General features: G+C 41.6%; 2 protein-coding genes across 8 annotated transcripts; one reads left to right on the top strand and one right to left on the bottom strand.

Moving 5' to 3' along the window:
* Positions 1-3,553: 3,553 nt before the first annotated feature.
* LOC306941198 (histone H2B-like) lies at positions 3,554-3,928 on the top strand (the record flags this gene model as incomplete). The annotated part of the gene is made up of 1 exon (XM_079526513.1): positions 3,554-3,928. One exon carries the CDS (start codon positions 3,554-3,556, stop codon positions 3,926-3,928), a length of 375 nt encoding a protein of 124 aa, XP_079382639.1.
* Positions 3,929-6,090: 2,162 nt separating this feature from the next.
* LOC306928186 (ubiquitin-conjugating enzyme E2 R1-like) lies at positions 6,091-15,440 on the bottom strand. 7 transcript variants are annotated; one of them, XR_013790642.1, is made up of 7 exons: positions 14,547-15,440; positions 13,656-13,742; positions 12,697-12,794; positions 10,940-11,074; positions 7,268-10,448; positions 7,083-7,132; positions 6,091-6,988 (listed from the first exon to the last, which is right to left on the bottom strand). XR_013790642.1 is itself a non-coding variant. In XM_079508115.1 (5 exons), the coding sequence occupies exons 1-5, from the start codon at positions 14,742-14,744 to the stop codon at positions 10,232-10,234; spliced, it is 735 nt and encodes a 244-aa protein (XP_079364241.1). In that variant the 5' UTR covers positions 14,745-15,440; the 3' UTR covers positions 6,091-10,231. The 7 variants fall into 7 exon arrangements, 1 of the variants encoding a protein (XP_079364241.1); XR_013790643.1 differs by having other exon boundaries at positions 6,091-7,132; XR_013790644.1 differs by having other exon boundaries at positions 6,091-7,112; positions 7,203-10,448.
* Positions 15,441-15,474: the final 34 nt, after the last annotated feature.

The raw sequence follows: 15,474 nt of genomic DNA on the forward strand, positions 1-15,474 counted from the left end.
CACGGTCACGACTCTTTTCTGTTCTGGCCCCACAGTGGTGGAATGAACTTCCCACTGATGTTAGGACAGCAGAGTCACTGCCCATATTTCGCCGCAGGTTGAAAACCCACCTCTTCAGGAAACACTACCCTTCCTCTCTGCCTGACCTACTTGTTGTTAACTAGTCAGTAGCGAAACTATCGACGGTGCAACCGGTGCGATGCACCGGGGCCCAGCGCCCCCAAGGGGCCCATGAAGGGGAAGAAAAAGAAAAAAAAAGAGTCAGGACGACGGTGAAAGCCTGGTTTCAGGGGCTATCGGTCGCAGGAAGAGTAACACCAAGGATTCGTCAGTGATGTCACTGATTGCTTGTTTATAAACAGCTTCAAGTCCATACTACTTCCGTGTTGCATAACAGTGACATCACTGTCAACTCCTTCTTGGTATTTTTACCACCTTGTTTCAACGTGTGTGTTTGTGTTCATGCGCTGCCTGTCAGCAGCACAACATAGCTCAGCTGTAGCCTATTCTGTCACGTTCCGTCGCGCTAATGAAACACTAGATGGGATTATTATGTCATGTCAGCACTATCAGAAGATGTAACCCAGGTAAAGTAATGTCACTCTGCAAGTTTAACTAAAGTTTTTTCCATCTGTCCAAAGTCATTTCTGATAGCCTGTAGGCTGCAAGCGCCCTGCAGTCCTACAGATACACAGATACAGAATGATTGAAAGTGAAACATGCAAATTGATTGAATATTTTACTATCAGATCGCTTAGGTACAGTTCAAAGACGCATTTGGTACAATGAAGCGCTACGCATCATTTTACATCGCATCGCCCCCCCCCCCCCCCCCGCAGCACATTATTAGTATTATTATTATATTTTAGGGGGCCCACAAAAAATATTTGCACCGGGGCCCACTGCCAGGTAGTTTCGCTACTGTAACTAGTTGTACGAACGCTTGTTTTCTATTGTTGTATTGTTTATTGGATCTTGTTTAGTCGATACACTTAATTGTTTTAGCTCATGCTCATTTGATTTAGCTATTTTGTCTCATCTGTTTAAGGAAATAGGTAGCTGATATATTGCACTTTTACCTTAGCGCTAGGTATACTCTTGGTTGCTTGTTTTTGCAGAAAATGCACTAAAGACTTCTGGTGATTAGTAGTTTTTGTTCTCTACCTATGTTGAATACACTTATTGTAAGTCGCTTTGGATAAAAGCGTCTGCTAAATGACTGTAATGTAATGTAATGTAATGTGTGTGTGTGTGTGTGTGTGTGTGTGTGTGTGTGTGTGTGTGTGTGTGTGTGTGTGTGTGTGTGCGTGTGTGTGCGTGTGTGTGTGTGTGTGTGTGTGTGTGTGTGTGTGTGTGTGTGTGTGTGTGCGTGTGTGTGTGTGTGCGTGCGTGTGTGTGTGTGTGTGTGCGTGCGTGCGTGCGTGAGTGTGGCGTCTGTGTGTTTGTGGAGGGGGCGGGTAACGCCCACGCAGCTGTGTCTGCCTGTCCTCCCTTACGTCCTCAGAACACACATAAAAAGGCAAGGCTCTGAGCTCTCAAGTCATTCAACTTTCTATCTTCAACTACATTACTACTCAAAATGTCAGGTCGAGGCACTTGCTCATAGACTGCAATAGGTCGAAGGCAGTCTGGAGCAAGGTGCACGATATAGGCGTGAGGGTGCCATGTCACAGAAACATTCTATACGGCATTTTTAACTGCGGAAAAGAGAATTATGATTTATTTTGGGTTTGCATTTGTGTAACTGTGTTTAAGATTTGGAAGACTCGGTGTAAAATGTCAACGGACAATATCATAATTGATGCAAACACTGTTTTTAAGCAAATTAGAACTGAGCTTAAAAGGAGAAAAAACATGGACTTGAAGAGACTGCACACGCACTTAAACTGGCCCACTTTAGCACTGTAGTCACTTTAAAACAGTCCAGGTAATGCACCCTTTGTAATGTAGTGCTTGCTACATTATGTGTATACGAAATGTTTGTTTTGATGACATGTATGTAATTTTGATATGTATTTATATGATGACAAGCAGCCTGTTTTTCTTTTTTATATGTAATTCCAAGTCTTTGTGTACTGTGATAACGTGTAACTTGTGGAAATTCAATAAAATACTTTAAAATGCAAGGGAGGAAAAGGTCTTGGAAAAGGAGGCGCCAAGCGTCATCGCAAGGTTCTTCGTGATAACATCCAGGGAATCACCAAGCCCGCTATCCGCCGTCTGGCTCGCCGTGGCGGCGTGAAGCGTATCTCCGGTCTGATACGAGGAGACCCGCGGTGTCCTCAAGGTGTTCCTGGAGAACGTGATCCGTGACGCCGTCACCTACACCGAGCACGCCAAGAGAAAGACTGTCACCGCCATGGATGTTGTCTATGCCCTGAAGAGACAGGGACGCACTCTGTACGGATTCGGAGGTTAATGATGCTGACTTGATCTACCAACAACCCAAAGGCTCTTTTAAGAGCCACCCATATTTTCTCTACAGAGTTTATTCCAATGGCTTTATATAGTAATGGATTTATTTTTAAATGTATATCTTTAATTGCAGTTTGGATAACTGGTTCATGGACCTATTAACTCTTATTTAATGCAGTTTCTAATGTGCCTCTATTAAATGGACTCGCGGAACTGATGGCTCAGATCAGTGGCCTTGTGGTTGAGTGTCCGCCCTGGGACTGGGATGCTGGGGTTCAATCGCCAGTCGGGTCATACCAAAGACTAAAACATGGGACCCAGTGCCTCCCTGCTTGGCACTCAGCATCAAGGGTTGGATTGGGGGTAAATCCCTGCGACATACTAGCGTCATGTCCAGGGGGTGTACTTAACATCAAGCTGCCTCACGCTACAGAAACAGGAGATGGGCTCCTGCGCTATGGGCCTCATGGCTCGGAAAGGCTACTGATGGCTCACGAATACTATTCGTACTATATTACGGCCTGAATTCACATAACTTGTCTGTCAACACTAGTATCAATTCATGCTCCCTGATTCAGTTTGCGATAGATAATATGGTCCATATATTATGAAGGGTTATATATATAAGATGACCCCGGCCCTAACATTTACACAGCTTTAGCTCTGCTCATTGAAGCCAGAGACCTCACTCACGCCAGCTATGATTGATATGATGAACATGTTGTTTTTTTGGGTAGAAACTGGTTCAGGGACGTGGTCCATAGAAATATCTCAGAGTTTGAGTATTGACTACTATATTATATAATTTATGCAATGTTGATAGATTAGAACGTGTGTTATAACTGGATTTAGTTTGGAGCGTGGAATAGAACTATTGAAAGATGTCCTAAATGTTTATTATATCCCCATCTGTATTTTAGCGGGACAATAGATCAGGCGGGCGGGAGAACATTATGCAGAAACAAAGACAGTGTGAGTCTCCTCCCTCTGTGGGTCAGTTACACGAGTGGCAGAAGAAGCCAATCTCGTGCTGGGACTGGGAGTCGCTCGCACACTTCATTTGCATAGGCTTGCTATAAATACTGATGCAACGCTTACTACACTTCACTTATACTATTGAATACACTCAGAAAGAAACATGCCTGAAGTAGCAAAGCCAGCGCCCAAAAAGGGCTCCAAGAAATCCGTCGCCAAGACCGCCGCGAAGGGCGGCAAGAAGCGCAGAAAGTCCAGGAAGGAGAGCTACGCCATCTACATCTACAAGGTCCTGAAGCAGGTCCACCCCGATACCGGTGTCTCTTCCAAGGCCATGGGCATCATGAACTCCTTCGTCAACGACATCTTTGAGCGCATCGCCGGTGAAGCCTCCAAACTGGCTAACTACAACAAGCGCCGCACCATCACATCCAGGGAGATTCAGACCGCCGTCCGCCTGCTGCTCCCCGGTGAGCTGGCCAAGCACGCCGTTTCTGAAGGCACCAAGGCTGTGACCAAGTACACCAGCTCCAAGTAAACTGTTCTGTCCGCTCTAAACACAACGGTCCTTTTAAGGACCACCCATCTTTTTCCAAGAATGAGTTTATCCTAATACTATAAGCAAAAGGATATTACAGAGTCTGACATCAATGTGAATACAGTGCTCCGAGGCATACATTGGGCAATAAGTAATGGACATCGTTTAATTCATAAGCAAATGGGGTCTAATGTTTTTAGATTATGAACATATATTTATGTTGCATTAGCTTCAGTCATAAATTAAAATACGTATTCAAAGCCAATGTTATCATCCACCCAAGTTAAGGTGCTGTTAAGTTGTGAATATATCGTAATTTAAATGCTGCTATAGATATTATTTTTATCATGCAAGCATGTCACACAGGATCAATTAAAAAAAAGTGTATATTTTTAATTTAGCATATATATTTATATATATCCCACGAATGAGAATAACCTACCTAGTAGCCTACACAGCAGTATGTCTTATGAACTAGGAAATGTAATAGCGATGCCCTTACTTTGATGGTGACATTAGAAATGACTCGTATAGAAACAGTGGGTGGCTCTTAAAAGAGCCTTTGTGGGGTCGAAATGAAACAGATTTATTTCTTGGCGGCTTTCTCGGTCTTCTTGGGCAGCAGAACCGCCAGAACACACACACACACACACACACACACACACACACACACACACACACACACACACACACACACACACACACACACACACACACACACTGTGTGTGTGTGTGTGAGAGAGAGATTATCAATAAAGACAGAGTTTATCCAAATACTATAATGAGCAAATGGGGCATTATGTTATTTGTTAATTCATAAGCAACACACTATATTACTATAATGTACTGTTTGTATGAACTACTTTAGAGAAGCCTGAAAATGTAGATTCATTTCTATTACATTAACATAATCATGTGTAGATTATACTAAAATTGTAATTGTATTAGAACCCAACATTCACTTATATAACATGTACTGTATATGTAATTTAATTTGGAAGAAGGGTGCTTTTGGTTTGGTCTAAATTTGATCAGAAATAATAATTACTATAACTGTATAGTAATTATACAGTTATATACCCCCCCCCTCATTACAGCTGACCAGGTCAGAGGAGACCTGGTCAGCTGGGCCCCTTAGGCCTCATTCACACGTACCAAATCAAGCAAATGTTTGCTCGTTTTTCTGTTTTTTTGGGCCACCACTATGCTTTTCCAATGGGAGTCACATGGTTTGATGGTTTGAGCCCAAAAAAACAAACATTGCTTGATTGGTGTTTGGTACGTGTAAATGAGGCCTTACTGGTTTGGGCTAAATTTGATCAGAAATAATAATTGCACATACTGAAATTAAGCCAAAACCGAATGGATTTCAATTTGTTATCATTCTACATGAAAAGTACTTGGATCACCTAAATCACTCGGGTATGCAGTTCCACAGCTCCACCCTGTGGCGGAGAGGAGGCATTGTTTTCATTGTGTTGAACTCAACAAGGTGCTTTTCACAGTTCAGACAAAAAACATCTGCAGATACTAAATATTAATAGTCCTGGAATGAGACACTTCTGTAAAAAACAAAGTTGTGGTGTAAATCGAATCAACATGTCTATCAGTTGATAGACAGAATTGATTTGAATCAATTTAATCAAAGTTAATTAAAAGTGCAATCACAATCACACTGTGTGTGTGTGTGTGTGTGTGTGTGTGTGTGTGTGTGTGTGTGTGTGTGTGTGTGTGTGTGTGTGTGTGTGTGTGTGTGTGTGTGTGTGTGTGTGTGTGTGTTAGCATCCCTAATCTCAACCCAATCTCAAATAGATCTATTCTAGTTTTACTTGTGGAGCATAGATTTATGGTTTTGGAGTGGTTGGCAACTCCAATAGGTTGCTCAAGGTTAAAGGACTAGTTAACCCCCAAAAATACTTGTTTTCTATTAATTGCACAAGTCTTTTTTTGGGGGGGGGGGGGAACTACTCCTGTAAAATGGTATGTGATTTGTCCAATATTCTTCCTGACCTTTTTGCTGTCCCTGTTTACTTTGAAATCACTCACATTGCAGAAATGTATTTTAGCAGATGGATGGCAGTACAAACAAATCAAAGTAAAAAGCATCTCGGTTGATAAGTCACATCCACACCGACACACTCAATGGGGACCTCTGCACATGATTGATAATCAATAATTTAATGAAGTAATCGATTCATAATTAATCCTCATTTTGGGGATATCATTAGGCAAAACGTTTCATGGATCAGGCATTGTTTAACTATTTTAAAATATAGAATAGACATCAATGCATATCATTGCAGTAATCATGAACTCATTTAATTCACAATAAAGATCTTTATTTTTTTCTGTTTTTTTAAATAGCCAAAAAATAAAAATAAAAGACATACATATAAATAAAGTGAGCTGATCATTCATACAACCTTGTGGTTCCTGTTGAAAGTGTAAACGAATAATTTTGCAGACCACATAAAAGGACTTGAACCAGTTTCTCTCCTCTCGTTACACCAACCACACATTGTCCTGAGAATCGCAAGTTTGAAGTCCAATTTGAGCGAAATAAAAACAATGTTGATGATGCAAGTACACACAAAGACACCCATACACTCTTAAAATCCAATAGCATCACCCCATCCCACCCTACACCAGTACACACACAAAAATAAATATGTTAAAATTAAACCATAGTGGACATGTTTTTTCATTTCATTTTAAGTGAAGGGGCCTCTCTCCAAAGAGTTTCTAGAACCGGACACATATAACATTATTCAACAAAGACCCTTTTTTTTCTTCAAAAAACAAACAAACCTTTGTCTGTAAAACCCAGCGACCTCATCCCACAGACCATTACAAATCATTATTCAAAACCCTACGGGCATAATGTCTAATCGAAGAAGAAAAAGAAAGCTTCCAAGACAGTAAATTGTTTAGATAAGACAAGAAAGAATACAGCAAACATTTTCTCATAGTCATTAAATGTTTTGGGCTTTCATTTACTATTGTCTACCGTCTTTGGCTCCACAAGGCCTGTGAGACAGGGGCCCCCTAAGGTAGACATACCTCCACTAGGTCTATGTGAGACAGGGGCCCCTAAGGTAGAAACATACCTCCACTAGGTCTATGTGAGACAGGGGCCCCTAAGGTAGAAACATACCTCCACTAGGTCTATGTGAGACAGGGGCCCCTAAGGTAGACATACCTCCACTAGGTCTATGTGAGACAGGGGCCCCTAAGGTAGAAACATACCTCCACTAGGTCTATGAGAGGGGGGGACCCTAAGGTAGACATATACCTCCAAAAGGCCTATGGGAGGGGCTCTAACCACTTAAAACCCTACACTTAGCTGATTCCAAAGGGCTCTATACTAAGCCTTCTCCTGTTTTCACCAACATATCTTATTTTACTAGCCGATCTACAAGCTCAAAACGTGCCACACTGAGCTTGAAGATCACCGAATGTTAGCCCAGGAATAGGGATTCTAGGGTTCAAGTGACTACGGAGATACACACCTCCGGTCGGTCAGTAATTAGTTTTGCCCTCCTGATGATCTCCAAACGTCCTGGGAAACTTTGCAAATGAGCTACTTTACAATTATAAAATAAAAGACAAAACAGATCTGATAGTTAATCGCCACACTAGCACATTTCAGTGAAATGTTGACATGCGGGTTTAACCCAATGTTCCACTCATTTCAGCAGTTCCCCCAAGACAGAGAAGTCATTGCGACGTGCTCGATCACAAGTCTTTTTTTTTTTTGTTTCTTTCTCTTCGATTGAGCAAGACGAGGAGATTGGTAAACAGTCCAACTCGAAAACAAACAGCAACGATTCCGAGATGTCCGACTCAGACATGCACTAGGACATGAGGAGTGTCTTGTGAAGACACAGGGTATCGCAGGTATCCTTGTCCAAACATGTCATGAATAAAGAATGGAGACACTGTATTTCCTGGGGATGATGTTTGCAGTGCATCATTTACCCACAAAGAAAAAAAAGAAAGGCTGTTGCAGTCTTTAGTCTCTGGAAAATCACAGATGCTGACAACAGCTGTGCATGACCCAGTTCCATCCAGGGAAATTGTTAAAGTCAATACTGTGTAACCTTTACAATAAGAACAATTATTTTCTTTCATTTAATCTTTCACTGGTATATATTGTTTAACAACAGCCATACCACATGATTATGTTCATGCCGGAAATGTATTTATTTATTTTAAAGTTAATATATTATATCATGAAATATCCTCAGTACAGGCATTCGTTTTGGAACGGTACTTCCTTATGGGAATCACAGTTCAAAATGGAAAACAGGAGCTACCGGAGGATGTCACCAAAAAGACTACCAACATGGCCTTTACGCAGCAAGACTTTAATCCATTGAGACCTGGAACGCATCCATGTCGCGTTTAACCACATTAACCATTAACCCATTTTGGGCGGGCCGGGAACCCCTTTTGGTGTTTTAAACATTATGTTATAATTTAGCTATTGAAAAATAGCAGATCTACAAGCTCATAGCGCGCCACCGAGTGGCGCGCTATGAACTTGTAGGTCTGCTATTTTTGAAAAATCGTTAAAATGTGCCTCAAATCTATCCGAAAATTGTCATGATTTAGAAAACTTTTTTTTTTTAATTTCGACGTCAGGCCTGAATGGGTTAATATTCATAGGACGTGATTGGTTAAGCCTTTGCACCAGTGTAGTGGCCACAGGTTTCATTCTGACAGTGGCACGATTACGTGTTCATCGTTGCACAGAGAAGGTATCAATAGGATATAGCTATGAATGGTACTGTTGGCTAATGTAGAAAGACCCGGTCCACACACACTGGATCATCCTGCTCCCATACATAGTTGGACCCCTTTTGGTGTTTTAAGCATTGTTATACTTTAGCCTTTGAAAAATAGCAGATCTACAAGCTCATAGTGCGGCAATGAGTGCCGCGCTAGGAGCTTGTAGGTCTGCTCTTTTTTGAAAAATCGTGAAAATGTTGCGCAAATCTTTGAATATATATTCTTTCAGAGCCAAAGTTTTTAACTCAAATCTTCTGGGGGGGTCCCTTGAACAACATATTTTCAGATGGGGGTCGGCATCCAATTACATATAATCTTGGGGGTCCTTGACATGAAAATGTTTGAGAACGACTGACATAGAAACATGGGTTTTTCAGAAAACTGTCAGAATTTAGAAGGCATTTGTAGAATCGTTCTCAGGTGGGGGACATTTTTTAACATATTTGCTGTTCTACAAGAGAACACACACAGAACTGAACTGTTTTTAACCAACTGATCCCCAGCGGGATCAATAAAGGTCTTAATCCAGGCCTCCTTAAGTCAAAGGAAACTCTTCCTTTCGTCTGAGGAAGAGCCAACATACCAACATCAACTTTGTTGAGCGTCTCACTCAGAGTGAGCCGCGGCGTTGCTAGGCAGACTAGTGAGTGGGTGGGGCCTAGGGTTCACAAATGAAGTACCGCTAGTATTAAAACAAATATTCTTGTCCTTTAAACTTTAGACTTTGTTAAGCTCGCCAAGCACCACCATAGCCGCAGAAATGTTTGCCGTGGACGTAACACCTCGGTGGTCATTAATTAAACTAAACTGTACATGGGAGGATGATCCATTTTGTATTTGTCGCATCCAAGTGCTTTGTTTTCTTCTTTAAATTGTTACGTGTTAATGTTTTCAGTTAACAGTTACTATTATAGGTGCACAATTATGCTGGTGCAAAATCCTAACCAGATCAGACCCTGTCCAGCTGATGCATTCGATTTTAGTCTCTGAAAGAGTTCAGAGAGTGAGAGCAAAAAAGAAAAAGAAAAAAACAGCAAACCAAAAAACAACATTTGCTGTTGATGAATTGACCACTTAAACCCTATACTTTAGATGGCCAGGGCTCTATACCCAGGGCCCCTACCGCTTTCGTTCAAGACTAAATATCTTTGTCCCAAAAATGGCCAAATCTTTGGCTATTTCCCCCCCAATATTAGCCCCAGAATAGGTAGGTACGCTATAGGGTCCAAGTGGCTCCAAACTGAGGCGACGTGAATTCTTTCTGGATAAAGTCAACATTATACTTCAGTCGCACGACGGTGTCACGCGTTAGAAATAGCCGGTCCACAAGATTGTACATCGTCTATTTCCGATGTGCGGCGCCGTCATGCCAACAGAGCACAAATGAGGCTTTTATAGTCCTACAATCCCTGACATCCCGGCCGGGAAGGAAAGGGGGGGGGGGGTGTGTATTGCAGCTAGATTGAGGAGGGGGTGGGGGTTGGGATGGGGGAGATTCCACTCTCAATCTCGTCATGACTCCTCGTTGCCCGAGTCGTCATCGTCGTAGCAGCAGTCGGCGTCCTCGTCCTCGTCCTCCAGATCCTCGTCGTCGTAGTAATCGTCGTAGAAGAGGTCGGAGCCCTCGTCCGGGGGTGGGGCGCGCGTGCGCACGCAGTATTCTGCCAGGGTGGTGGGCACCTTCACCCCATCCCGCTCCGCCTCCGCCTTGGTGGCCAGCACCTGTTTCCTGTTAAAACAATTAAGGGTCAGCCCACACTTGTAGTAGTCTGAAGACTCACCTATTCAGACTCCACCTTAGCCCGTAGCAGGCTTATGCGAAGGCTAAAAAATAAATTTAGATAGCATGTTATGTAGACAGATGACCTGGCATCCTATAGTGTTTCTAGTTTTTGGCTCACTTACGATCCTAGAGGACTATTTATATGCATTTGATGCATTACCTTGTGTTGTTCTTTCTTACTGTAAATCGCTCTGGATTAATGCCTAAATTGTAATTGTAATTGTAGTATCACAAAAGCTGCCGATACTGCCTAAAATGCAGGAGAGCGCAACCGTGTGCTCTTGAGTGTAGAAATGAAACCAAATGGACCCTTCCGAGTTAAAGGTCTATAAAAGGGTCCATTTGGTTGCCAACTCTCCATCATTTAGCTGGGGAACCACCTGGAACCTCCTCAAGGACCACTGGCTGAAAGCCACTGTTCCAGCGAGGTGTTTTACCTGATGATCTCTGCATATTCTCGGTCCTTGCCCTTGCTCTCCCTCCATTTGCGGTACATGACAGAGGCGTCTACGTTGGCGGGGGAGAAGGTGTTGGGTTCATTCAGCAGGGAAATCACACTCAGCAAGATGGTCCTGGAGGCAAAGCAACACGCCGATCCATTAGTTTAATTATAATACTGAAGATATGAACAATTGATTTCAATTTCCAAATCGCAGTCTAAAATGCACTTCTGTTCTGAACAAGGTATTCTAATGACTTGAGTAATATTTGGTCATTGAATCACGTACAAGTTACACTTTTTACTAGAAGTGCACAATGTATTGTAAACACATTTTTGTTAAAGAATCTCACTTCTCGATCATGGGTTAGGGTTAAATGTCGGTTTCAATATATTTTCGGTTAAATGTCCAGAGCTACTTTCAAAATGACCACTTAACCCATTGCTGAAAATAGCACTGCTGGCGTTACATATAAGACAAAACTCACTTGGAATGGGAAATGGTCAAATGTCAGATTTATTTTGTATATAACTTGCTACTGAAGTTTGTATGCAACACGATTGGAAACAAAGTATTGCATTGTGGATTTTAGCAGTCCCATTTTGTTGTCAATCAATCAAGACATCACCTGTGGCAGATGCCACAAATATATATATATATATATTATATTTAAATTATGTTTTAGGGGCATGTCATGTGGTGTACCTGCACAGCCTTTGTGATCTACTGGTAGATCGCAATCTACCTTTTGGGTGTAGACTGACCTATGATCCTAGATTACTACTGTAGATGACTATTGCCATGCATTTGATGCATTACCTCGTGTTGTCTTTGCTCTAGAGATAATGGGCGGGCTATATCTTGCGCCAACCCTTATCCCTAAACTAATTTGCCATTTTTTACTATTAAAAAAAACCCTTTTAAAATAGTTCAAATAGCCGAGCTACCAGCTCACAATGTCTCGATGGAGATCAGCTACAGTAGTTGAATTCTTTTAAAATGTTTTTTAAAATAGTAAAAAATGGCACATTAGTTTAGGGATAAGGGTGGCACAAGATGGAGCCCTAAGAGCATCTGCTAAATGCCTAAATCCAAACAGGCAAAAGGTGCTTGAGAACAACAACATATTTCAATGCTGAAATGTATACATATCAGATATCACAACAAAACACCGCTACGAGACTACAACATGCCCCCAAACAGGTGAGCGCTATGAAAAAGAGCTGTCTATGTCCAGGAAGAGACAATACGTTTGTCTAGCGTCTATTTGTGAACACATTCGAATAGATAGTGCTTCATCCCACGTTCTTTAGAGGGGGTCCCCAGATGACAGTGGCGTAACAATCTAAGGTCTTTTAAGAACGTTTTAATACCTCAAAACAAAAAGAAAAGAAAAACAGTCAAAGACCATTACTGCATCGTCGAAAGTAATCAAATAGCCAATCTACGAGCTCACAACGTGTTGCAATGCGAGGCTATTTTTCACAATACCCATATGTGGAACCGAGTGAAGCAAAATGTAACGCCTCAAGTCCTACATTCCAAGTGCTTGTCAGGGTCCCCCCCAGTTCAAATATGAATATTTTTGGGGGATCACGGCCTGAAAAGGTTGAGAGCCACTGGGCTAGAGAGAGGGATCCACAACAAGGGCAGTGCATTACCACGTTCTAATCAAACATGAAGACTTGGTAGTAAGTGGCGTGTGTGTGTGTGTGTGTGTGTGTGTGTGTGTGTGTGTGTGTGTGTGCGCATACCTAACGTTCTGGGTGGGATTCCATCTCTCTGAAGGCAGCTCTCCACTCTGGGGATCGTCCACTGGGGGGTGCAGTATGGAAATACACACATCTCCATTCTGAAAACCAAAGAAAAAAAATTATGAAATGATAAACCAATTAAAAAAAAAGAACTGAAGCACGTGTCACTCATGTACACGGACATGTTTTTGATCTCTGCTGCTAAGGTGATGTCTCTCCTGCACAAGACACCGTGATACTACATATCTGCTGCTATTTTTAACTGACCCATTTTATTGCCATTTCAAACTGTGCACCTTTTATGTATCTACTTGACACTGCTTATATTATATGAGGGATATTAGACAAAATTGACATTTGACATGTCTTCCTCTTTTCTTTCTTTCTCCATTCTTTACCCCTTTCTCGAAAGTGTAAATGTCGGGAGCTTGTGCGGTGTTACCGGTGTATGCACATGCATAAAGTGAGTGGCACAGCGAGTCGCAAAGTGAGTTTAATGTCCTTTAACGTAATTTAATGCAATCAGTTTGGATGTATGGGCTGTCAAGGCCAGAAAGTAGTTTTTTGCCACTCAGTAGATAGCAGATCTACAAACTCACAACAGATCGGCTATTTTCACTAGTACTACTTAAACATTTGATTTCTAATTTATGGCATTTATTTAATTTTATTTCTTTGTGAAATTACTGAAAAAAGAAAGAAAGAAAATTAATTTCTTTTTAATCAATTCATTTTATTGTTGCTTTTTGAAAAAGTTGTGAAATTTTTTTTTTCAAAAAGCAACAAAAAAATTAATTGATTAAAAAGAAATTAATTTTTTTGTTGCTTTTTGAAATAATAATTGAAAACAAAATGTTGTAAACAAAAATGACCCAGCTGTTTGGGCAGGGAAACAGTGCTCTACAGAGCAAAGCTCAGAATAGCTTTACACAGTGACAGACTGCAATTAGTATACTCACCTCATAAATGTTGGGGTGCCACATCTTAGTCAGGAAGCGAAAGGCGGGTGGAGAGTAGGGATAGTCGATAGGGAACTTGATCCGAGCCTAGGGGACAAAATAATATATACATAGCCTAAAAAAACGGTTTCATGTGTAATTTAATCAAATGAATTTGTATTACTTGTAAATCCATGTGACAGTAATGCCATCAATGTGTAACTCAGAGTGTACAAATGGAACCAAATGGGCCGGAAACTCACTGAGTCACTACATTTGTAGGGGCGCTAGCCCCTCCAACTCTGGCTTTCAGACATGACACCGTGATGTGGCAGCCAAGACTATGGACTTTTACCATCAGTCTTATTCATGCTCCCCCAAAAATCAGCATGCCCAGTTGCCCATTATTATTATTATTATTGATTGAATACTTTATGAAGAGTTTGCAGATTGTACAGAGATACGATTTACAATGAGTGCTAAAATAACACAAAGACCCACATGGGGCTTGTTGTTTCCATTGTGTTCCGACTGTGTATGCATTCAATTCATAGACATTTTAAAGACATACAATAATGAACAAGACATAATCAACGATAGTAACATTAACTTCACTGAGTGTGTAGTACACAATTAGCTTAGACACATGAATATGATCACACTGTTGTTTTGGTTTTTGATTGATTGAAGTATTTATTAACAGTTTGCAGAATTACAGTACATTTCAAGCATTTCAAACTGTTAACAGTGAGTGGACGACCCAATAAAGCACTACACTTGTTTACAATAGGGTCCACCTTGTTGACTGCACTCTGGGCGTTTACATTTCTGTCTAATAAAGTATTCAATCAATATGATCACCTGCCAGTTATGTAATGAATTACCATGTAATAAACAAAGTCTCCCTCTCACCTTAAAGTACCCCCCTTCGTAATGAGTGTTGGGGGGCCCAAAAATAGCCACTTCCCAGTTGTACAGATCCGCCTCGTCCACCAGTGTTATTTTGAAGCCCTCGACGGGCTCCTCCTGGAGGCTTTTCATCTCCAACATCAGAGCTTTCTGGGAGCTCGCCACATGAGTGTGGCCGCCACCTCCTCCGTGCTGAGCCATTCTATTGAAAATAAAAAAAAATGATCCTAAAAATATATGTTTGATCTGATCGAAGACTTATTAAAATTAAAATAAATTAAAAAAACGATCCTCTTTGTTGTGTTTGTGGATCGGGGACAATGAACAAGGCCAATCCTCCTGGCGAAGCTGCTGCGCACAAAGTCGGACAGACAAAGGCTTTTGTTGAATGTCTTTTCTTTTCCACTAAAAGCGAGCAGCTTATTATTATTTTTTAGCTGGATCGATACATCGGATGATCGGTGTCAAGTGACCCCAGCATGGCCCTCGGTCTGGGTCTGGTCTGTCCCCACCCGATGGGGTATAACTAGTCCTGGGATCCTGAACACAACAAGCAAGCAGGTCAACCCCGGATAAGCTGCAAATCTAAAACGATAGCTGCTGTGCTGTGCTAACGTGAGCTAAGAACTGAACCCTATGGTTGAGGTCTCCAGTCCTGCTGCTATCCCTAAAAACTACGTTCCCTTTTTTATGAGCTAGTTGTGTATACATCTAACGAGAGAACAAACGACGCCAGTCGGTTGTAAAGGGATTTGTCAACTTTGACGGTTGATCAGAGCAGCAGCAGCAGATCCTGTTCCAACAGCTCAGCTGGAGAAAGAAGAATGTGTTGTTGAGAGGAAAAAAGAGTCCCCTCTCAGCCAGGGGACCGCGGTGCCTTGTGGGAGATGTAGTACGCTCCGTCATAAACAGAACGTGTTTGGTAATATTA

The sequence above is a fragment of the Electrona antarctica genome (assembly GCF_951216825.1).
Source record: "Electrona antarctica genome assembly, chromosome: 1".
Taxonomy (NCBI): domain Eukaryota; kingdom Metazoa; phylum Chordata; class Actinopteri; order Myctophiformes; family Myctophidae; genus Electrona; species Electrona antarctica.